At 41.6% G+C, this 25,651-nt stretch overlaps 1 protein-coding gene across 1 annotated transcript; it reads right to left on the bottom strand.

The window, feature by feature from the left end:
* Window positions 1–9,085: 9,085 nt before the first annotated feature.
* Window positions 9,086–24,776, bottom strand: cul4b (cullin 4B). The gene is made up of 21 exons (XM_023992786.2): window positions 24,672–24,776; window positions 23,865–24,281; window positions 23,408–23,523; window positions 22,801–22,904; window positions 22,041–22,110; window positions 21,835–21,908; window positions 21,550–21,712; window positions 21,034–21,123; window positions 20,442–20,524; window positions 20,144–20,211; window positions 19,829–19,947; window positions 19,282–19,474; window positions 18,875–18,979; window positions 18,646–18,756; window positions 18,206–18,291; window positions 17,915–18,013; window positions 17,108–17,221; window positions 15,449–15,554; window positions 13,518–13,690; window positions 12,711–12,863; window positions 9,086–10,344 (listed from the first exon to the last, which is right to left on the bottom strand). Exons 1-21 carry the CDS (start codon window positions 24,688–24,690, stop codon window positions 10,249–10,251), a joined length of 2,559 nt encoding a protein of 852 aa, XP_023848554.1. The 5' UTR covers window positions 24,691–24,776; the 3' UTR covers window positions 9,086–10,248.
* Between the last annotated feature and the right edge of the window lie 875 nt (window positions 24,777–25,651).

Below are 25,651 nucleotides of genomic sequence, written 5' to 3'. Positions count from 1 at the left end.
TCCCACCCAAACTTTAATTTCTGCACATAGAATATATATTTTTCTATACAAGCCAATATGAAATGTATAGGCATACAATGTATTGCATTTGGACCAATGGAGTAGAAAGTGTTGCCGGGTATTTAAACCTCAGTCCCCCATGAAATAACACAATATATAGATTCTACAGACCCTACTGAGTACTCCAAACACCACTTTTACATTGGCTCATAGAATAGTTTTTGATCTATAAACCAAGATGTAATTTATAGGCCTACAATGTATTGCATTGCAGTGAATGGAGTGGGTAGAGTAGAAAGTGGTGCTGGGTATTTAAACCTTAGTCCCCCATGAAATAACACCATATATACAGTCGTGGCCAAAAGTTTTGAGAATGACACAAATATAAATTTTCAACAAAAATGTTTGTGCTTCAGTGTCTTTAGATATTTTTGTCAGATGTTACTATGGAATACTGAAGTATAATTACAAGCATTTCATAAGTGTCAAAGGCTTTTATTGACAATTACATGAAGTTGATGCAAAGAGTCAAATTTGCAGTGTTGACCCTTCTTTTTTCAAGACCTCTGCAATCCGCACTGGATTGCTGTCAATTAACTTCTGGGCCACATCCTGACTGGTGGCAGCCCATTCCTGCTAATCAATGCTTGGAGTTTGTCAGAATTTGTGGGTTTGTTTGTCCACCCGCTCTTGAGGATTGACCACAAGTTTCTCAATGGGATTAAGGTCTGGGGAGTTTCCTGGCCATGGACCCAAAATATCGACGTTTTGTTCCCCGAGCCACTTATTATCAGAAGGTGCTCCATCATGCTGGAAAAGGCATTGTTCGTCACCAAACTGTTCCTGGATAGTTGGGGAAAGTTGCTTCGGAGGATGTGTTTTACCATTCTTTATTCATGGCTGTGTTCTTAGGCAAAATTGTGAGTGAGCACACTCCCTTGGCTGAGAAGCAACCCAAACATGAATGGTCTCAGGATGCTTTACTGATGGCATCACAGGACTGATGGTAGCGCTCACCTTTCTTCTACGGATAAGCTTTTTTACGAATGCCCCACAATTGGAAAGGGGATTCATCAGAGAAAATGACTTTATCCCAGTCCTCAGCAGTCCCAATCCTGTACATTTTGCAGAATATCAGTCTGTCCTGATGTTTTTCCTGGAGAGAAGTGGCTTCTTTGCTGCCCTTCTTGACACAAGGCCATCCTCCAAAGTCTTTGCCTCACTGTGCGTGCAGATGCACTCAACCTGCCTGCTGCCATTCCTGAGCAAGCTCTGTACTGGTGGTTCCCCGAGCCCTTTTGTTCAAAGCAATGATGACGGCACGTGTCTCTGCAGGTAACCATGGATGAAAGAGGAAGAACAATGATTCCAAGCACCACCCTCCTTTTGAAGCTTCCAGTCTGTTATTCGAACTCAATCAGCATGACAGAGTGATCTCCAGCCTTGTCCTTGTCAACACTCACCACCTGTGTTAACGAGAGAATCACTGACATGATGTCAGCTGGTCCTTTTGTGGCAGGGCTGAAATGCAGTGGAATGTTTTTGGGGATTCAGTTTTTCATTGCATGCCAAAGAGGGACTTTGCAATTAATTGCAATTCATCTGATCACTCTTCATAACATTCTGGAGTATATGCAAATTGCCATCATAACAAACTGAGGCAGCAGACTTTGTGAAAATTAATATTTGTGTGATCTCAAAACTTTTGTCCACGATATAGATTCAACGGAGTACTCCCAACACCACTTAACATCGAACATAGAATAGTTTTTTATTTTATTTTAATTTATCCCTTTTCTCCCCAATTTTCGTGGTATCCAATCGCTAGTAATTACTATCTTGTCTCATCGCTACAACTCCCGTACGGGCTCGGGAGAGTCGAAGGTCGAAAGCCACGCGTCCTCCGAAGCACAACCCAACCAAGCCGCACTGCTTCTTAACACAGCGMGCCTCCAACCCGGAAGCCAGCAGCACCAATGTGTCGGAGGAAACACCGTGCACCTGGCCCCCTTGGTTAGCGCGCACTGCGCCCGGCCCGCCACAGGAGTCGCTGGAGCGCGATGAGACAAGGCTGCGACAGAGCCTGGGCGCGAACCCAGAGACTCTGGTGGCGCAGCTAGCACTGCGATGTAGTGCCCTAGACCACTGYGCCACCCGGGAGGCCCTATAGAATAGTTTTTGATCTATAAACCAATATGTAATTTATAAGTCTACACTGTATTTCATGGGGACCAATGGAATGGGTGGAGTAGAAAGTGCTTCTGGCTGGGTATTTAGATCATAGTCTTTTGTCTTTTCAGTTCGCTGCAGCTAGCGACTGGAACGAGCTACAACAAACACTCAAACWKGATTGTTTTATCTCAATCTCTTCATTCAAAGACTCAATCATGGACACTCTTACTGACAGTTGTGTGATATATTGTTGTCTCTACCTTCATGCCCTTCGTGCTGTTGTCTGTGCCCAATAATGTTTGTACCATGTTTTGTGCTGCTACCATGTTATGCTGCTGCCATGTTGTTGTCATGTTGCTGCCATGCTATGTTGTTGTCTTAGGTCTCTCTTTATGTAGTGTTGTCTCTCTTGTCGTGATATGTGTTTTGTCCTATATTATTTTTATTTTTTTTGACCGTCCCTCGTCCCCGCAAGAGGCCTTTTGCCTTTTGGTAGGCTGTCATTGTAAATAAGATTTTTTTCTTAACTGACTTGCCTAGTTAAATAAAGGTTAAATAATACACAAAAAAAACTAACAAGCGTTGACACCTCAGTTCCCATAACTTGTTTTTCTTTCCACAGTGCAGTGCATTTCAAACGCTCCTTGCTTGATGCGTGCTCTGAGCGAATCCTTTGGTTCAACCAATAGCATGCTTCCACTTAGTATACCTGTCTTGGATGAAGGCCTTTTCTGTGTTAGCATTGGACCCAATACAGAACTTTCAACCTGGTAACCAAAATGCCAAATCTGCAGTAACCCAGTATTCCAGCCACTCTCTTCCGATGAACCAGTCGCTATTAAATGAAAGTTTTTGGACAGAAAACATACAACTAGGGTAGGATTCTAGGCTAACCTGGGCTCGCTCCTATGTTCGAAGATCGTCAGGAACAGGCAAAGGTGGAAGGGGCTGTGGAGCCATTATCCTAGTGGCACTTGGGGAAGGGGGGTAAGCTCTTCATGCAGAGCTAGCTAGGGCTCCGCAGCATCATCGCTGCTGGGTTTGGCGGTGGCCTCGGTGGTTTGATTTCTGATATCCATCATGGCAGTGGCAGATTATYTGGTWAAAGCTAAATTGGCCAATAAYACTAACGCCTTTTACAGCTAGCTAAGGAGCTAACTAAACTCTGTAGTGATGGGGYGTGAGGCAGAGTTKAGTGAAGCAGCTTCAACTATAAACTTTAACCCGTCCTTATAAATCAAGATCAAATATTACAGGCACAGATGTATTACGTTATTCACGTAGCCTCCCACAGATGATGTGTGTTTTATTTAAACTCAAAGGAGTCATACCTAACCACCCAGTGGCTTTCCACAGCCCCCCTACACACAAACATACACACACACACTACAYGGTGTGCCCTGTCCATGGTGCTGATACAGTGCTGAGGAGATACACATTTCATGCCAACCAGTCACTCAACCATTTTTAGCTATTTTTATATAGGGACATAAAACTAAAACTGCGGTGGCACAAGTTTCAACTGAGGGGGCTAAGCCCCCTTTTGCCCCCTCGCAGTGCTGAATACAAACTTAAACATGAACTCACTCACATAACTCACATAAAAACAGCAGATCTTGGGCCTTCCGAGTGGCGCAGTGGTTCAAGGCACTGCACTGCAGTGGTAGCTGTGCCACTAGAGATCCTGGCTTGAGCCCATGCTCTGTCGCAGCCGGCCGCGACTGGGAGACCCATGGGGCGGCGCACAATTGGCCCAGCGGCGTCCGGGTTAGGGGAGGGTTTGGCCGGCCGGGATGTTCTTGTCCCATCGCGCTCTAGCGACTCCTGTGAAGGCTTGGCTGGGTCGTGTTTCAGAGGACGCACGGCTCTCGACCTTCACCTCTCCCGAGTCCGTACGGGAGTTACAGCGATGGGACAAGACTGGAACTATCAATTGGATACCATGAAATTGGGGATAAAAAGGGATAAAAAGGGATAAAAAATAAAACAGCAGATTTTTGCTGTATCCTTTCACAGTCTCTCTTTGGTCATGGTTGTAAAAGCTATGAAATCTCAAGTAGGCTAGTATCACAACCAGCTCTCACAGTCTTATGTCAGAATTAGACGTTCATCCATGTTTCTCAAACATCAAATTTTGAAGTGTTTCGGGTTAAGTTTAGGCATTAATGCCGAAATCTTAAGATTAGGCATTAACTCCGAATGGTTAAGTTAATGGTTAAGGTTTGGGAAAGCAAAAAAAAAAAAACGTTCTATCACTGGATTCAAACTTGCAACCTTTGGAATTAGAGGCAGATGCCCGCCATCCCTGTCCACTACGCCCTAGCAAAACCAAACCTACTTAAAGGYAACAGCGCTCACTGTTGCCCCCCTAGTGGCCGATTTCCACATCATCTCCTGATGTCCTCAGACATGGATGGAAGTCGAATAGTGACTTTTCAAATTTGTCTTGCGCCATTGGCGGTAGGTGCACTTGATCCAGCTGCCATGCGCACCAAGTAGGCAAAGTCTTTCCATTTTCAACCATTTCATCTGAAGGGACAAACTCCGCCTACCTGGTGGATCCAGAGAGCTAAATCAAGTATGCCTACTGCTCTGGCCAATCCAATAGCTCAAATCACAGTACCTGCAGCTTCCGCTATCCCACAGCAAAGTAGACATCATGCAAGACTACAGATTCCTGCAAGCTCCTGCACAAAAGTGTCTCTAGCTGTCACTTTTGCTAACAAGTCTTGTTTCAATTTAAAACTTGCACAAGACAGTTCACAGAACTGTCTATTTAAAGAAATGTAGAAAATATATTCATTACTAAATTTAACTAACATTAGTTAATCCAGAGATTCTTACCTTTGCGTCGATTCGGTAGTCTCGCCCAGATCGTTATGGCATTTGTAGTTCTTTATGAAAGCCACATTAGCAGGTAATTAGCATTTAATTTGTGGGTGGTAAATACAGGTGAATATATTGATAAAAGTTACCTTGTCCGAGAGAGATTTACATGGTTATCGAATCGTCACGCCAGGGTAAGCCTACACGAAACACAGCCCTTATTTTAAGTGTTTCTAAAACTTCCCTCTGACAAATGTATGGCGGAAAAACAATTGGAACCATTTCCCTGTTTGACCGCTAGGTTTTATGGGTATTATGACTCTTCCACTGTGGGACTCTATTGGAATCGTCTAAATGCACATTATGTACTTTACCATTTAAAAGTTTGGGGTCACTTAGAAATGTCCTTCTTTTTGAAAGAAAAGCAAATTTTTTGTCCATTAAAATAACATCAAATTGATCAGAAATACTGTATAGACATTGTTAATGTTGTAAATGACTATTGTAGCTGGAAACGGCAGATCTTTTTATGGAATATCTACAGAGGTGTACAGAAGCCCATTATCAGCAACCATCACTCCTGTGTTCCAATGGCACGTTGTGTTAGCTAATCCAAGTTTATCCTTTTAAAAGGCTAATTGATCATAAGAAAACACTTTTGCAATTATGTTAGCACAGCTGAAAACTGTTGTACTGATTAAAGAAGCAATAAAACTGGCCTTCTTTAGACTAGTTGAGTATCTGGAGCRTCAGCATTTGTGGGTTCGATTACAGGCTCAAAATGGCCACAAACAAAGAACTTTCTTCTGAAACTCGTTAGTCTATTCTTGTTCTCAGAAATGAAGGCTATTCCATGCAAGAAATTGCCAAGAAACTGAAGATCTCATACAACGCTGTGTACTACTCCCTTCACAGAACAGCGTAAACTGGCTCTATCCAGAATAGAAAGAGGAGTGGGAGTCCCCGGTGCAAAAATGAGCAAGAGGACTAGTGTCAAACTAGTGTCTAGTTTGAGAAACAGATGCCTCAACTGGCAGCTTCATTAAATAGTACCCGCAAAACACCAGTCTCAACGTCAACAGTGAAGAGGCAACTCCGGGATGCTGGCCTTCCAGGCAGGGTTGCAAAAAAAAAGCCATATCTCAGACTGGCCAATAAAAAGAAAAGATTAAGATGGGCAAAAGAACACAGACACTGGACAGAAGGAAGTCTGCCAAGAAGGCCAGCATCCCGGAGTCACCTCTTCACTGTTGACATCTRGAGTATAAATATACAGAACCAGTCAAAAGTTTGGACACACCTACTCATTCAAGGGTTTTTCTTTTACTATTTTCTACATTGTAGTGAAGACATCAAAACTATGAAATAACACATGGAATCATGTAGTAACCAAATGATTTATTTAGAATTCAAGGCACATTTAACCAGCATGGCTACCACAGCATTCTGCAGSGATWCGCCATCCCATCTGGTTTGCGCTTAGTGGGATTATCATTTGTTTTTCAACAGGACAATGACCCAACACACCTCCAGGCTGTGTAAGGGCTATTTGACCAAGAAGGAGAGCAATGGAGTCCTGCATCAGATGACCTGGCCTCCACAATCCCCCGACCTGAACACAATTGAGATGGTTTGGGATGAGTTGGACTGCAAAGTGAAGGAAAAGCAGCCAACAAGTGYTCAGCATATGTGGGAACTCCTTCAAGACTGTTGGAAAAGCATTCCAGGTGAAGCTGGTTGAGACAATGCCAAGAGTGTGCAAAGCAGTCATCAAGGCAAAGGGTGGCTACTTTGAAGAATCTAAAATATATTTTGATTCGTTTAACACTTTTTTTGGTTACTACATGATTCCATATGTGTTATTTCATAGTGTTGATGTCTTCACTATTATTCTACAACGTAGAAAATTGTAAAAATAAAGAAAAACCCTTGAATGAGTAGGTGTTTCCAAACTTTTGACAGGTACTGAATATCAACTCATCAAGAAAAGAAGCGTCCCATTTTCAGGACCCTGTCTTTCAAAGATAATTCGTAAAAATCCAAAGAACTTCACAGATCTTCATTGTAAAGGGTTTAAACACTGTTTCCCATGCTTGTTCAATGAACCATAAACAATTAATGAACATGCGCACCTGTGGAACGGTTGTTAAGACACTAACAGCTTACAGACGGTAGGCAATTACGGTCACAGTTATGAAAACTTGGGACACTAAAGAGGCMTTTCTACTGACCCTGAAAAACACCAAAAGAAAGATGCCCAGGGTCCCTGCTCATCTGTGTGAACGTGCCTTTGGCATGCTGCGTTACCTGTTGCTTGTTAGCTTCAGCTGGACACTAGTCTATATCCATATAATATATTATTACTTAATTTACATATTGCCCTGAGAACAGAACACTTTATACTTACACCTGGTATAGTATTAATGGGGTGTTATACAGATTATCTGTTCTATAAGACGTCTGTATTTCTGTTTCTGTCTAGACAATGAGAAGATTATCCATGTCATACTGCGATATGCAATGCTGGCTTAGCTTTGGCTGATGTCCATTCCACCTGTATGATGTGCATAGGCTTAGAGCATGCCATTCAGGCTGTGGATTCCCCCTTCAGCTGCATGTATTGTGCTACTCTTGGCCCACACCTATGTGAAGCACAATTAGCTATGATGAAGGAGACCAATGCTAGAGGCTCTGGGAGCAGACTCAAGCGTAAACAACCCTCCTCAGTGGCGGGCCCGCCCACCAAGCAGTCCAAGGACAGGAGACCTACTCTGGATGAGTTGAAGGCCCAGGCAGCCTCTTTGTCTTCGCAGCTCTGCTCTCTCAGCCCGACAGGCTCCGTTGAAGACTTAAGACAGGATCCTGATGCTATCTCCTTCTTTAATGGTAACGACCTAGACAAAAAGACCCCTGAGGCCGGATCTGGGTCAGCGAACCATGGCTCAGAGAGGGCTGAGCGTGAAGGGCCCTTTTCATCAGCTGATATGCAGGAGCTCCGCTCTTGGGTTCTGAAAGCTCTGGATATGAATCCAGACCCGAAGAGCAGCCCAGGATGAGTGTACATTCCTCAGTGCCCCAAGTTTTTCAATGAACTGCGTCAAACCTTCCGGTTACTGGCCCAACGCTATAACCACTAGGCTACCTGCACTAGGCTACCTGCAGCCCTGAAGTACGAACCCCTCAGTCATCCTGATGAGTGTGGCCCCGGTATCGGCCGAGTCTTCCACACCCATCGGGCAAAGTGGGAGAAGCTTGTGGTGTCCCCTCTGGGTGCTGGACTCAGTACTAAAGAATTAACGTAGGATAGGAGAATTAGGTTAAGGTTAGCAAAAATGTTTTCTTAACCTTGCTATGAAAATCACTTTGGGCGAAGTAGTGTTCTTAGGGAATCCCGTTTACTTTCTGCATCTACATCTTATCGCTGACTTACTTAAAAATGTGATTTTAAACCTAACCACACTGGTAAATGTATTCCTAACCCTAACTTTAAATTAAGACAATATAACCAATTGTGACTGTGGTAACTATTGACAACCGTTCCAAATTGAATGCAATCAACACTAACCCGGTTCACCGGGGAATTAATAGACTCCCCTCCAATAAGTGACAAATTAYGGAATTAATAGAAAACATGTAACCTATCATGTTCCAGCTTATTTTGTGACACACATCACCCAAACAATCCCTACTCTTTCCTCCTTGAGGAAAACACATTTAACATTACATTGTGTGATGATATGGATTACTTTTTGTAAAAAATATTTCCAGCTGGTAACCCAATATTATATATTGCATGCAAAACTCTCAYTCTTGGGGAAATATATGAATAAGCCTTTGAGGTTAGTGAAAGAAAGGGGGGAAACATTTGTTGTACCTCTGATAATAGGAGTGTTAAAATGCCGATATTAATCTATGGAATTTAAACTAGACAAATCTGTCCCGATGAGAAATCAGAATTGATTCATCAAGGCGTTTCATCCTCTCATAATTTATTAGGATGTCAACTTTGCCTTGCATTGAGAGAAACTGCAAGAATGTCTAGGAAAATTAAGATGGGGGGGTAAAAAACAGAAACACTGACAATTACTTTAATATGAAGCAAGAAAACAATTTATTCAGACACATGGCAAAGTCCAGTCAAGCATGATTTCTCAATAAACAAAGTATTTTTATCTGTTGCGATTTCAAACAACTCCATTAATGCCCAAACGCAAGGCCTGCCATAAGCCTTACAGAGAGGACTTACAAAGAATATAATGCTTGTAAATTGAGATATTATACTTGGAAACATGAGGGGTAACAGTGACTGATGTCGCTGTGCTTTTAGTAGTAGACCATCTCTAGGAGTTAAGAAAAAGACCTAAAGGCGATGTGACTGTCAAAGTTTGTTTGCGCTTAAAATGTCAATGCATTTGTAAAGTCTTGTATATACAAAAAGCAAACATTGAAACAATCAGGGCAAAAGTGAAATGGAAAACTAAATGCATATAACATGTAAAAGTTAGTGTTTGGTTAGCAGCATTTACAACCCCTATAAGAAAAGTGCTCAATTTTTGGCACGTACTGTCAATTCCTCATAATATCGCCTAGCTACTTAATCGTCTCATTGATTGCTGTTGATGAACAGGAGTAGTTTGAGACTAATAGCTATGGAGAATCGTATGACTTGGCTGCAGGTGCCCACATCTGACACTGAAATCCACCACAGAAAAATAAAACCCTACTGTGAATGTTTATTCATGGGTCTCACATGCATTATTGAGACAAGCTTCAGTTTTATTGTTTCGCTCTCTTCCAAGTGTAGTATGGTAAGAACAATGATATGCATTTGAACATTTGTGCATGGGATAGTACAGAGTGAATTAAAAGTAAAAAGTAGTGACTTAAAAACAAGGCGCAGAACACCGATGGACAAAGATCTACKTTTGAAAAGAAATACTACCCCCCCTCTGTAAAAAGAAAAAGAAAAAAAGAACTGAACATTGGTTTGTCTGTTTTTCTTCTTGTCCAAGGTAGCTAAGTCCAATTCCCACTGAGCGGCACTGAGAAAAGAATGGACGATATTCTTGTTTTAATGGGCATGCAGTCCACAGGAAAACAGGCCCCTGACAAAGTCCCGCAGAGCACTATCCATTCAGTTGTCGGTCGCTGGTTTGAAGAGGTTAACACTGACATCCAAGGGCCCGAGTGCTCAGAGAAGACTTCAGCCTGACTGGACCACCATCCCCCCTCTTCTTCATCCCTCCCTCTTTAAGCCACATAGTTGTATTGGTTGGGGTTCTCCTTGTCGCGCTCCATGTAATCTCTGTCAATGAGAGACTCTATTCTCTTCTTTAGGTCAGCAGGCTGTTGAGAAGATGAGTGTTAGCAAACAGAAAAACATGAAACATCATTAACAGTCCACTATGAAGTGCTTGTGCAGTTTACATGCATCTTAATACAACGGATGGGTCTAATCCTGGATGCTGACTGGTTAAAATAATGTTCCAGCTGATGTCTATTCCACAAGTTACCGCCGGCTAAGTCTATGACCATGAAATGCCTATTGAGCAATCCACTGTCTCATCAGCCCAGCTAGGTAATTTATAAACTTGAWCTCCACTGTAAGAAGCATCCAGACATTATCTCCCATTTGTTTTGGTTTTCAACAGCAGAGATTTGTATAAACCTTGCTGTCTCTCCGATATTTGCAACATTGTTTCAATATTGAAATTTGATCTCCAGCTTTTCCATAGTAATGAACAGGTCGGGAGTAGGAACGAGACACAGGCAGGTAGCTTTTCTCAGCCAGTCGAAATCATGAATTAGCATGATTTTTATGACAAATAAATTTCAATAGAAAACTGGTCAAACACAAAAGCAGCCACTACGCTATTATTCTGGCTGCACTGTTTGACGTGACAATATTATCTAACAAGCAAGGGATAAGAACTGGCAACGGAACATTTACAACGAACAACTGGGTCGCATCCACAGATATAGAACTCAAKGCTTCACGACTATGGCAACCTAACCGATACAATGAACAAACTGCTGGCTTGAGTAGCAACCCTAGATTTGCATTGGGACTATATGTCGTGGAAGGATGAAACTATTAATAAATTCATCAAAATATCATTAATGAAAATATGTCAATCATTATTTCAATATATTGGTAACCCATTTTATAAAAGTGATAATGCCATCGAAGCCGGTGTTTGGAGGATATATWKGCACGGTTTGCGKCCCGAGACGAAACACCCGTGCCAATATATCCTCCAAACAATTACATAACACTTTACTCAGTACTTCGCTGAAGCACCTTTGGCAGTGATTACAGCCTTGAGTCTTCTTGGGTATGACGCTACAAGCTTGGCACACCTGTATTTGGGGAGTTCTCCCATTCTTCTCTGCATACCCTCTCGCTCTGTCAGGTAGGATAGGGAGTGTCGCTGCAMAGCTCTGGCTGTGCCAATCAAGGAAATTCAGAGACTTGTCCCGAAGCCACTCCTGCATTGTCTTGACTGTGTGCTTAGGGTCATTATCCTGTTGGAAGGTGAACCTGTGCTCCAGTCCGAGGTCCTGAGCAGGTTTTCATCAAGGATCTCTGTACTTTGCTCCGTTCATCTTTCCCTCAATCCTGACTAGTCTCCCAGTCCCCACAGTATGATGCTGCCACCACCATGCTGCACCGTAGGGATGGTGCCAGGTTTCCTCCTGACGTGACGCTTGGTATTCAGGCCAGAGTGTTCAATCTTGGTTTCATCAGACCAGAKAATSTTGTTTCTCATGGTCGGAGTCCTTTAAGTGCCTGTTGGCAAACTCCAAGCAGGCTGCCTTTTACYGAGGAGTGGCTTCCATCTGGCCATTCTACCATAAAGGCTTGATGGGTGGAGTTCTGCAGAAATGGTTGTCCTTCTGGAAGGCTCTCCCATCTCCACAGAAGACTCTGGAGCTCTGTCAGAGTGACCATTGGGTTCTTGGTCACCACCCTGACAAAGGCCCTTCTCCACCGATTGCTTAGTTTGGCCGGGCAGTCAGCTCTAGGAAGAGTCTTGGTGGTTCCAATCTTCTTCCATTTAAGAATGATGGAGGCCACCGCATTCTTGGGGACCTTCAATGCTGCAGAATTTGTTTGCTACCCTTACCCAGATATGTGCCTCGACAAAATCCTGTCTCGAAGCTCTATGGACAATTCCTTCGACCTCGTGGCTTGGTTTTTGCTCTGACATGCACTGCCAACTGTGGGACATTATAGAGACAGGTGTGTGCCTTTCCAAATCATGTCCGATCAATTGAATGAATCACAGGTGGACTCCAATCAAGTTGTAGAAACATCTCAAGGCTGATCAATGGAAACAGGATGCACCTGAGCTMAATTTTGAGTCTCATAGCAAAGGGTCTGAATACTTATGTAAATAAGTATTTATTATACATTTGCAAAAAATAAAAGGTTTTCCACTTTGTCATTATGGGGTATTGTGTGTAGATTGATTAATTGTTTTTATTTAATCAATTTTAGAATAAGGCTGTAACGTAACAAAATGTTGAAAAAGTCAAGGGGTCTGAATACTTTTCCCRAATGCACTCTGTTGGACAGTCAGTTTGGGTCATCAAGATAAATAAAATACCACATTAGCAACAAAGCGTTTGGGAACCTCACCCGAGTGAATAGTTATCTTCTTGCACACAAGGTCATGTGTTTCAAACATGTTTGTTCCCCGTTTACTCACCTTGACGGGGAACTTGAGTTGGTTGTACACTTCCGACACCAAGAGATTATGGCTCAGAGTYTTCCTCATCTTCATGATCCGGACGATGGCGGCGTCGATCTGATACTGCCGGTCCTGGTAGACTCGTTCCGTGGTGCTGGCTTGCTCTTCCACCTACCAAGGACAATTCACCAAATGAATAAGTGGCTAATATTCACTTTTCCCTAGTTTTTTYCTGCTTTATAGACGATAAAAATAAACCAGTAACCAGGTTTCCATCCAACCTTCTTATGCGAGTGAAATGTTGGATAAAAAAGGTCACGACATGGCCGCCCTACTTCTTATCACGGAAGTCAGCCACACCAATGTGGAGGAAACACAGTTTGACTGACGGCCAAAGTAATTTTTATGTGCACTACGTCATCACGCACAGACTTATCCACAACGACTCAATTTGATGGTAACATCTCTGGTGGGAAAATTGTRTTCATGTGGATATTAGAATATTCGCATGAAAACCTGTTGCCAATTGAATGGAAACCTAACTATTGGAGGAGACTGATAAAGTGGGAACATATAGTGGAGAGTGACAGACTTGGTATTTGAACACCTGCYTAGCAGGCATTGGCTAGCTCTGTACCATCAGTGCTACAACTAGACTAGACTGGCACTCAAATTCCTATTTGAAATGCACCAAAACTGGAACAGGTAGGGGCTACCTGGACCTGTTCAAAAAAAATAAAAWAAAATAAAACTGCAGTCCAATAAAAACCTTTGAAAAACAATTATCCTAACGAACACAACCCTGCTGTGAGTGAGAGAATTTACCGTTTCTTTCATCTGGATCTGGTTGATCTTGATCCTGAAGAGTTTGTGTTTGAAGTCATCGTTGCAGGAGAACTTGTCTCCGTCCTCCACATCTTTGCTCTTGGGGACTTTGTGGATGACCCGTGCCTTGCCACACGCCAACGACTGCAGGGTCCGTCGCAGCTCGCCGTCCTCTGCACATACACACAGTGCCTTCAGAAAGTATTCATACCCTTGACTTATTCTACATTTTGTTGTGCTTCAGCCCAAATTCAAAATGGATTACAATACCCCATAATGATAATGTGAAAACGTGTTTAGATATTTTAGCATATTTACTTGAAATACAGAAATCTCTCATTTACATAAGTATTCACTCTTCTGAGTCAATACTTTATATAAGCACCTTTGGCAGCGATTACAGCTGTTAGTCTTTCTGGATTGTGCAATATTTGCACAATTCTTCAAGCTCTGTCAAATTGGTTGTTGACCATCTTCAGGTCTTGCCATAGATTTTTAAGTAGATTTAAGTCAAAAGTCTAACTTGGCGCGCTCAGGAACACTTACTTTCTTCTTGGTAAGCAACTCCAGTGTAGATTTGGCCTTGTGTTTTAGGTTATTGTTCTGCTGAAAGGTAAATTCATCTCCCAATGTCTAGTGGAAAGCAGACAACCAGGTTTTCCTCTAGGATTTTGCCTGTGCTTAGCTACAATCCATTTCATTTTTATCAACAACAAAAAAAAAACTCCCCAGCCCTTAACGATTACAAGCATACCCATAACATGATGCAACCACCACTATGTTTGAAAATATGAAGAGTGATATTCAGTAACGTGTTGTATTGGATTTGCCCCAAACATAAGACTGTATTCAGGACAAAAAGTTATTTGCTTTTCCATTTTTTTTTTATAGCAGTATTACTTTCGTGCCTTGTTACAAACAGGATGCATGTTTCGTGATATTTGTATTCTGTACAGGCTTCCTTCTTTTCACTGTGTCTTTTAGGTTAGTATTGTGGAATAACTACAATGTTGTTGATCCATCCTCAGTTTTTCTACTATGACAGCCATTAAACTCCAAATGTTTTAAAGTCACCATTGGCCTCATGGTGAAATCTCTGAGCGGTTTCCTTCTTCTCTGGCAACTAAGTTAGGAAAGACTCCTGTATCTTTGTAGAGACCGGGTGTATTGATACACCCTCCAAAGTGTAATGCATAACTTCACCATACTCAAAAAGATAATTAAAATGTCTGCTTTTTTAAAACACATTTTTAGGTACCCTTTGTGAGGCATTGGAAAACCTCCCTTGTATTTGTGGTTGAATCTGYGTTTGAAATTCATTACTCGACTGAGTGATCTTACAGATAATTGTAAGTATGGGGTACAGAGATCAGGTTGTCATTCAAAAATTATGTTAAACACTATTATTTCACACAGAGTCAGACCATGCAACTTATGTGACTTGTTAAGCACATTTTTACTCTTGAACATATTTAGGCATGCCATAACAAAGCGGTTGAATACTTCTTGACTCTAGACATTTCAGCTTTTCATTTTTAATTAATTTGTAAGAACTTCAAAAAATATAATTCAATTTTGACATTATGGGGTATTGTGTGTAGGCCAGTGACAGAAAATCTCAATTTAATCAATTTTAAAATTCAGGCTGTAACAAATTTATTTTTTAAAGTCAAGGGGTGTGAATACTTTCTATTGGCACTGTACATATGCACGCACATCCCACTTTAGGTCAACACAAACTCAATCCAAAAGGACTAGGCAAAAGATTGTGGTTCTCACATCAAAAGATGATATTGATAATTTCTACTGTTTAAGCAAAATCTCTGAAAATAAATTGATCAACTTCAAGATGACTGCTATATTTGATCCATTATGATTTGTGTGATGACTGAGAAATTCAGCAGAATGTGCTACATTGTGATCATACAAACCTATTCCTGTAGCTAGCTTGATCTCCTCCAAGGTGAGTTCCTCTCCTTCGTTGAACATGAGCAGCACTAGCGTCTGAAACAGGGACACCTGAAGCTCTTTTTTGCCCTATTTCGGAAACAACAAACAAGACAGGGATACGAACGTTTATTTTTTTTTATGTGGAAAAACATTCTGCCTAAACATACTACACTGAACAAAAACAATGTAACATGTAGAGTGTTGGTCCCATGTTTCATGAGCTGAAATAAAATGTTCCATACGCACAAAAACCTTATTTCGCTAACATCTTGTGCAAATTTGTTTACATCTTGTGCAAATTTGTTTACATCTGTTAGTGAGCATTTCTCCTTTGCCAAGATTATCCATCCAGCTGACAGGTGTGGCATGTCAAGAAGCTGATTAAACTGCATGATCATTACATAGGTGCACCTTGTGCTGAGGGCAATAAAAGGTCACTAAAATGTGCAGTTGTATCACACAACACAATGCCACAGATGTGAGATGAGGGAGCAAGCAATTGGCATGTTGACTGCAGSAATGTCCACCAGAGCTGTTTGCAGATAACCTAATGTTCTTTTCTCTACCATAAGCTGCCTCCGATGTCGTTTTAGAGAATTTGGCAGTACGTCCAACCGTTCTCAATGCAGACCMYGTGTAACCACGCCTGCCCAGGACCTCCACATCCAGCTTTTTCACCTGCGGGATTGTCTGAGACCAGCTACCTGGACAGCTGATGAAACCGTGGGTTTGCACAACCAAAGAATTTCTACACAAACTGTCAGAAACAGTCTCAGGGAAGCTCAGCTCATAGTCCTCACCAGGGTCTTGACCTGACCGTAGTTTGGCATCGTAACGGACTTCAGTAGGCAAATGCTCACCTTCGATGGCCAGTGGCACGCTGGAGAAGTGTGCTCTTCACAGATGAATCCCGGTTTCAACAGTACTAGGCCAGATGGCGGATAACGTGTATGGCGTTAGGTTGGCGAGTGGTTCGCTGAACGTTGTGAACCATGGCGGCCGTGGGGTTATGGTATGGGCAGGCATAAGCTACGGACAACGAACACAATTACATTTTATCGATGGCAATTTGAATGCACAGAGAACCATGACGAGATCCTGAGGCCCATTGTCGTGCCATTCATCCACTGACACCACTTCATGTTTCAGCAATATAATGCACGGCCCCATGTCGCAAGGATCTGTACACAATTCCTGGAGGCTGAAAATGTCCCAGTTCTTCCATGGCCTGCATACTCACCAGACATGTCACCTATTGAGCATGTTTGGGATGCTCTGGATCAACGTGTATGACAGCGCGTTCCAGTTCCCGCYAATATCCAGCCAACTTCGCACAGCCATTGAAGAGGAGTGGGACAATATTCCATAGGCCACAACCAGCCTGATCAACTCTATGCGGAAGAGATGTGTCGCACTTCATGAGGCAAATGGTGGTCACACAAGATACTGACCGGTTTTCTGATCCACGCCCCTACCTTTTTCTTAAGGTATCTGTGACCAACAGTTGCATATTTGTATTCACAGTCACGTTTCCTTATATGAACTGTAACTCAGTAAAATCTTTGAAATTGTYGTATGTTGGATTTATATTTTTGTTCAGTGTAAATGAGTGAAACATCATTCAAAAGATGGGTAGCTACCTCTTTAAATTCAGCTTTTAAAACACAATGGCCTAACGTCGACTGCCACTGTAGCTTCCTGCCGCTGTGCTTGCCCAGGTAAAACGTCTTGAAAATCTCCTGCAGTCGCACCATCTGGACAAGAGGGGCAGAAGTGTTAAACAATAAACATTGAGGACATGTCTATAAAAAAATTATGACCTAGATAATAATTGAGGTGATGATTAGCCTTTGCTGTACCGTTGTTTCTGAGTGCCCTAGAGGGAAAAAAAAGCGAGCACAGATTTGTTTTTTTCTTCCTATCGTGGATTGACGGGCCTCGTTTTACATTCATAAACCATGTTGATGGCCTTTCCAAAACCACTCGGGGGGGGCATTTGTTTACACCTCATTCAGTCATGTTGCCTCATTAGCTAGCTAGTTAACAACTTGTTAACTTCACCAGTATATCCAAACATTTGGGGGCACAGAAAGAAAGAGAAAAGGGATAGCTTTCTCCGGATGTCATCGCTCACAAAATTGATGTTCTTAAAGAAACAGTGTACAAATTTCCATGTAATGCATGTCAATAGGTAGTGATTTTACACAATATAGAAACCTAATATTCTACACCTTTGTAATTTCAATGATTACATTTTTTTTTGCATCAACATTTTTGCTTTTTATAATAAACCAATTCCCAATATAGTGTACTACTTTTGAGTCCTATGGGCCCTGGTCAAAAGTACAGCACTATAAAGGGAACAGGGTGCCACTTGGKATACCAACCAAATGTATTACATATCAGGTMATAAAACAAAAGAGCCTGAAAGGTTCGATATTTGTAACCTCTGCGGGCAGATGGACCTCCATTGGGATGTAGGTGGGCCAGTAKCCCATGGTGAGGATGTTCACCGTCAGCTCAATGTTACCAGGGATGTTTTGACACTGCATGTAATAGAGAAAAGGTAGGAAAAAAATACATAGGTTAATATTTCAAGTTATTTTGATGTCTACAACTACAAGCTTTTCCCCCCTTACATATCTATAGCTGACTGCGTAATGTATTTGATATTGTTGCCCTACAACTGAGATATCACTACCGATGGTCTTTCCTATTCCAGAAGCATGTGTACGKACCTGTTTGAACTGCACCATGATGTCCTTGGAAAGCTCCATGTCCTTGAACATGCCTTCCAGCTTGCTGGTGAATGCTGCTCCACATTCTAAAGAAAGGACCAAGATTACGAGTTACTGGTCTCATTCAGTATCACATGCTTCATAGTTGTTTGTTAAGAGTTGTATTTGTATAGTTTATAGTAGTAGCTAAATGGCAGTGGTGTGTTCTGATGTAGACAGTGGTGGATGATTGTATGGGGCAGACCTTGGCTCAATACTATTAGAAATATTTATATTATTTCGAGCGTTTGATTGAGCCTGCCTCGAGTGTCAGACGGGTAGGGTTGGTGTTGCAATTATGGGACTATTCCATTGGTTCCATTGCATCAGTCAATCAAGCRCAGCCATTTGATAGAAAATGTATACTATTTGAACCCAGGTCTGATGGGGAACACACTGACCATGTTTCAGTTTCGACAGCATAGACTTCTCAGCATCCACRGAGGCACTCTTTCCCACCAGCAACCTCTTGGCCAGATCTTTCTTGTARAAGGCCTCAAAAACATCTTTGCCTATTCAAGAATCCAAAAGGGAAATATAAAGTTCAAGTACAAAGACAGACTTCTAAGAGACCTGTCAAAGAGGAGAGAGTTAATTAGATGGTTGGCTGAATATATGGGACTACATTACCATAAATGAATCGGAAGATGATCATGATCTTGTCCAACATCTTCTCCAGCTCCTCGTCCGTCGCCTCCTTGTTACCCGCCCTAAGCTTTGAATCCACGTGTTTTGCTACAAAATATAACCATGTGTGTTGTTTTATTTACATTTACATTTATTTACATTTTTTGTAGTTCACTTATGAAAATCTGGAAAATAAGTTTTGCTTAATAGCTTTATAAGGTAGCTTTAAACTGACAGGAGCATAATACACACAAACATTATGAATGAAGACATGATGAAAAAGGGGAGCTCTCTTTGTCATTTTACGTAGTCGTGTCATAATTTCTCCCATAGCGATAGCACTAGATCTAGTTTCCTTCCTTCATGGAACCAAGATTACATTCATAAGATGATCATCAYGCAATACCAACCTATGAGCTCAGCAGGTTTGTTTGGTCTCTTGTTGATGAAGGTCTCAAAAGCCTCCTTCATGGCATTGACAAACTTCTCGTTCTTTATGAAGCAGATGTCGATGATGTGGTCCACCTTGTCCTTGAAGTCCAGGAGCTCCTGTACCATGGTCTTGTCCTTCTCAGGGTTAATGACGATCGTACTTCCAAAGGCCTGTGAGAGGTTCGTAGAGGTGTCAAGGGTCACTTTTTTTTTTTAACTAGGCAAGTCAGTTAAGAACAAATTCTTATATACAATGACTGCCTACACCGGCCAAACCCGGACGATGCTGGGCCAATTGTGAGCTGCCCTATGGGACTCCCAATCATGGCGGGTTATGATACAGCCTGGAATCRAACTAGGGTGTCTGTAGTGACRCCTCAAGCACTGAGTTGCAGTCCCTTAGACCGCTGCCCCAATATACTGTACAAATTAATGATCCAATTTTTCTACTGTTTTGTACTTGGAAGGAAGTGTCCCCACACCTCCAAAATGATCTTTTTTGATCATTGATCTTTTCAAGCATACCTTGATGTACTCGATCCAATGCTGTAGGAGGACTAGCACGCCCCCTCTCACGCGACTGAAAAGCTGATAGAGAAGACACAAGTCCTGGATTCTGTTCTCATCTAGCAGGTGATTCAAGCCTGGAGATGGAAAAATAGCAATTATTGTTCATGGTACTAAACAATAACAGTCCATCTTTGTTTAAAAAAAAATATATATATATTTGATGTCCTCATGTGATGACAATAACATTGMTATTTTTACACTGTTAAACTGTCATGATTGTAAAGCAAATAAATGTCCCAGTGTGTCAAGTCGGTAGTTTCTGATATATACCTTTCTGTAGAGTTGAAGTGAGATGTTCACCCAGTAGTTGCTTCTCCACAGTGGCAATGAGAGGTTTTCTGAAGAAAATAAAAAGAGGGAGAAAATGAGGAGTCAATCGCTCTCTTTTCATCCTTTATATGTACACCGGTAGATCCTGTTGAGACCGGTGCCAAGGCAGCAGCAAATCAAACATTCATTGCGTCAAATGTAGAACTTAAAACAGAGGACCACAATACTCATGGGCTTTTGGAAGACTAACCCCTTGTATTCTAAAAGTGATCCAATCAAGTAAAAAAAAAATACTCACTGTGTGCTCTGGTCTAGATACGTGATGACTCTGTCCGCTTCCTCCTCTAAGCGTTTGTTGACGTGATGGAGATACTCTGGGACCTGAAGAGACATTAGTCATTTGTGATACGAAGCCAAACAGTAGCCTATCCTTACAGGGTGAAACAACAATCTAGTATATGTAAAATCACCCCACATATCATATCAATCCAAAATAACAAAGTAGTTCAAATCTTTTTTTTTACCAGCAGCAACTATAGTAACTAAGTTGACTCAAGACTCAAATGGCAAACAGACCTGGTCCCAGATCGATTTGTGCTGTATAGCCAAACATTACATAATGAGTAAAATCAAATCAAAGTTTYGATTTGCAGAAGTTATCGCAGGTGGAGTGAAATGCCTGTTTCTAGCACCAACAGTGGAGTAATATAATAGTAATGTGAAGATCATAGAAGTTGGCAAGAGAGCAATAACAGATCTTACCAACTCCTATGATCATTGTCATTTTTGGCTATACAGTACAAACAGATATGGGACCAGACTATCAAAATGCTGCCTCCAGTCAGACTCAGACAGTTAGCGGTGTTGCGCTTCCTGGAGGGATAAATCACCTCTCTCTCCTGCATCAGTCTCTGTCCCTCAGCAGCATACAGCCGATTAGTCTCCTCCAGAAAGCGCTGCTCAAAGGAGTCCTGATAAATCTGACAGGACAGGGGAGAACATTGGGTGTCATTAAAGCCATTTCTCAAGTGGCRGAGCTGAGATCACATCAACTCGAATCCAGATGCAGGTGCTGCTGATTGCAAATAACAACTGACAAACACCCTTTGCTTTGTCAGACTTGTATTTATTTCACTTTATTTAACTRGGCAAGTCAATCAAGAACAAATTCATAGACACAGCAGTGTTTGTATTACTGTATGGCAGTATTGAATGTGGAGTAGTACAATGAATTGGAACCAAAGAACCAATTGCATGGTCCGGTATAAACCACCATTCCAATCCTTTCAGATCTACACAAGTGCTTAGTGGGTAGGGGCTAAGGGGTGATTCTGGACCAGGCCAATAGAACAAGATATCCACTGAGTAGACTTTCCCCATGCCTGTGTGAAGGGGCAGAGCCATACCTGCAGGTCAGAGAGCATGCTCAGTAGGCTCCGGAGCAGGCTGCGGTCGATGGTCTCKCCGCTGCGCTCCCTCTCGATGAGCAGCAGGATGCCGTAGATGGTCTTGCTCTGGACCTTCAGGTCGCTGATTATGTAAAACCTAAACAACTCTAGGCCCATGTCCCTGAAGAGAACAGGGGTGATATAAATAATAACCATAACCAATGACTATTGACATAATATGGCTAGAGATGACATTATCAATGTTTACTACACAGAATGTTTATTTGAGGAAGAGCAACTCACCAGATTGATGGGAGCATTGAGTTTTGTAAAACATAGGTGCGGTCCAAGAACAAAAATATACTTCTAATCATGATCTGTAAAARATRTTTTACAAAAAATAAGAWTTTTAAGTAAAGAAATCATGTATACTCTCAATCATATTCATTGTAAATTCATTGAATAACACCTATAAAATGATATCCTGTCGAAGAGTCATAAAGCCATACCATTTGTCTACAGTGATCTTGCCAACAGTTGTCTATTTTCTTCAGGAAGAGGGTACTGTCCAGTACATCCGTGAGCACAGAGTCAAGGATGTAGCAGGTACATATGATTTAAAAGACATGCATTCAAGGGCCTCCTGAGTGGCGCAGCAGTCTAAGGCGGGTTCTAAGGCGAGCCGGGTTCGATCCCAGGCTGTGTCACAACCGGCCGTGATCAGGAGTCCCATAGGGCGGCGCACAATTGGCCCACTGTCGTCCGGGTTTGGCCGGTGTAGGCCGTCATTGTAAATATGAATTTATTCTTAACTGACTTGCCTAGTTAAATAAAGGTAAAAGAAAGGCTGACTTCGGTCGTCAGTTGAACAGCGTTTCCTCCAACACATTGGTGCAGCTGGCTTCCGGGTTAAGCAGACAGGTGTTAAGAAGCACAGTTTGGAGGGTCATGTTTCGGARGGMGCATGACTTGACCTTCGACTCCTGAGCCCGTTGGGGAGTTGCAGCRAAGAGACAAGATCGAAATTGGGGAGAAAATACCAACCAAAATAAATKTATAAAAAATGTAAAACTACAAAAAAACACATGCATTCAATATCAAACTKTATAATGACATGATTTGAGTTCCTGTAGTTCAAATATAAAATAATKACTTATCATAACAGCCTACATTGAGTGATCAAGTACTGAACAATGTCTAAACATATATTGAACTGTATTAAACATGTTATCTTTGTAGTACCACCTGTTTGCACACAGAAAAGGATATTCTCTGAATTGATCGATTTGTGCCTTGATGTGGTCTTCACAAACCACCCGCAGCTGTTTGTAGAGCCTSGCAGATATCTTATGGGAGCAGAGGTTCTCGACAGCCTAAACAACAAAAAGATAAGCACTATCAAGTTTATTGCATTTTAGGGCTAAAACACTGATTATCTATGCATGTCATATCCTACAGAAGACTACACTCACGTCATATAATCYAAACATCCCATAACCAAACACAGCTATTAAATTGTGCAGACATATCACGTGAATTATTGTCAAGCTCTTTCACAAGATACTGGCCTAAAGACATGGTGAAAAAAAAAGGAGAGATTGTTCGGACTGTGTTTAGCTTACCAACTGCTAAATCACAGGGCTTGAATAAGAAGCCAAGGTCATGAAACTCACAGGGGAGGATGAAGACTTCCCATCTGTGGCCAATCATAATAATAACCACAACCACAGGGTCGTATTCATCAGGGCACAAAGCACAAAACGTTTAGCAATGGAAAACGAAAACTGTCAGTGTGTTTTCTTCTGTTTGGTGCCTAACGAACATGACCCAGGGCTGTTCTGAAGGGAAATGAGGCAGGTGCAGAATTGTCTGGTACCTGGTAGAGTTCCTCAAGATTGTACTTGATTGAAGTGCTGTTTTGAATGGCCTCGACCGCCTCCTTTAGTTTTTGCCAGGTCTCGTGTGTGTAGTTCTCTGGCAATTTGGGTTTTTCTGTGAAGAAAATTTGCGGGAAACCGTGTGAGAATGGTCATTTTCTGTTGTGTCCTTTCAACTGTACTACAGTTAATTTAAAACATAATTAGTTTAAGACAACATATCTAACTATAACAAYATCCAGACAAATGAGCTGCATCATGTCAGGCATTTAAAAAGTGTATCATTGTGAATTTTACTGACTCACATATTCACTTTAAACGTGCATAGCTAGATTAGCCAGACTAAAGCAGATATAATTTTAGGCAAAGTAATTAKCACCATTTTAGTAGAAACTTTCACTAGAAGGGACTAATGTGAATACTGCATGCACCACTTGAATGTTTTGAATATACTACCTTTAAAGTTCTTGATTACTAGTTTCTTTGCAGCTCCAGGTTTGCTGTTGGAGAAGGTAGTGGAGCCTGCAGTTTTCGTCAGCCCGTTTGCATGATGCCCAACAACCCCAGCCARAAAAACTGTTTTCGTGTTGTTAGAACACGATGCAGATGACGACTCCTCAGCCATTTTCACATCCAGTCCTATGAAATCTACTGAATCTCCGAACCTCAACTTCTTCTGGATTTGTTGCGAAGTGGAGGACGAAGAGGAACTGTGGGTTTTAGGAGATGACGATATTGAATCAATGTCTTCCCTCTCAGAACGGTTTATTTTCCTCTTCTTCGAATTCGTGGTACTACTGCTGTCGTTATTTACATCTGAAGCTGTTGGTCTACCCTCTTGGGTTGGCGGTGGGGGATTAGGGGAAGGTAAACCTGTTGGAAACATGAAAAAATATATAATATAGCCAGTCTACTAATCATAAACMTCCAGGTGTGCCGTGGGTGAACGAGTCGTGTTTCCAAGCTTTATCTTGCTATATTCCAAAATATGAATCCGGTCTTTAACAAGTAGCTAAGAAACATACAATATATGGCAAACTACAGCCACACTAAGATCCTCTCTTTTCTTGTTATGGTTGGTGCTAGCAGAATAAAGATGGTTGATTACTGCTTCCTCTTGTCTTGGCCTCTCTCGAATATCCACGTTGTGGAGCTGTACTTAGTTTTATCGGCAACAAATAAAGTATGTTATTTCTAGGCGAAATATGTAATGTGGTAAATGGAAATAAAATAACAACTGAAAAGTTCAGTATCAAAACGTACCTTCTACATGCGATTCCATGACCTACCGGAAGTACTTTACCCAACGTTCCTGCTGCAAAAGTGCCTATGCTAGTTAGCAAGCGTCCTTTAGCTGTTCACTGTCATTTGTCGCTAGATGGCGMCAGAGACCATGTAAATTCATCACTGTGTATTAGAATCGCTCAAAACACCGATTTATTTATGTTATGGTCTAATAATGTGTTTTAATGCACCCAAGTATGTTTCAATGTCTAAAGTTTAGGATATATTTTCAACGTATTGAAAGGATAGGGGAAAAAAGGGAACGGAAGGAGACATCGTAAATATTCTGGACCTTCGGTTCGGGGGTCATAGCTAGAAGGGATTCAGCTTTTGTCAAATTAACGACAGAAGTTGACATGTTTAGCATTTTAGCTAACCCTAACTATTTTCCCTAACCTGTTACRTTCATTCCCCTAACCCGCTACGAAAAAATCTAACGAATTTAACAAAAGATGAATTAAAGATTTGTTATAACTAAATCAAGATAGACCACCACCTGTCGTTTCTAATCGGAACAAATGCGTCATAGTGGGCAGAACAAGCAAGGAGATGGGCTGAGCCATGCACGAGCAAGCGACATCCTACAAGYCCGTTCTAGCATACATCTGCATATCTCCGTTAGGGAACGCCTACTCTGTGAGGTGCGCGTGTGCAATAACGCCTTTGCGCTCCTTCGAAACAAAGCGATTTTTTTTTTACAAAACGTAGTCTACTCTGTTCATAACCGATTCTAGTTTTGGGAACAGAAAACTGTACTGAGATCAAATGTTTCATCGATGAGAATTTTTTTAGAATGTCGACCAAAATCCATCTTCTCCCACTGGGCTTTCAATTCAATTCAATTCAATTGACTTTATTGACATGGCAAGTTATTATTACTTACATTGTCAAAGTATACATATCGAAAAATTTAAATAAAATATATATGTATATATATACACAAAATATATATATATTTA

This window comes from Salvelinus sp. IW2-2015, linkage group LG8 (assembly GCF_002910315.2).
Source record: "Salvelinus sp. IW2-2015 linkage group LG8, ASM291031v2, whole genome shotgun sequence".
NCBI lineage: Eukaryota > Metazoa > Chordata > Actinopteri > Salmoniformes > Salmonidae > Salvelinus > Salvelinus sp. IW2-2015.
The sequence above is the reverse complement of the archived record's forward strand: the minus strand, read 5'-3'. Positions and strand labels throughout refer to the sequence as shown.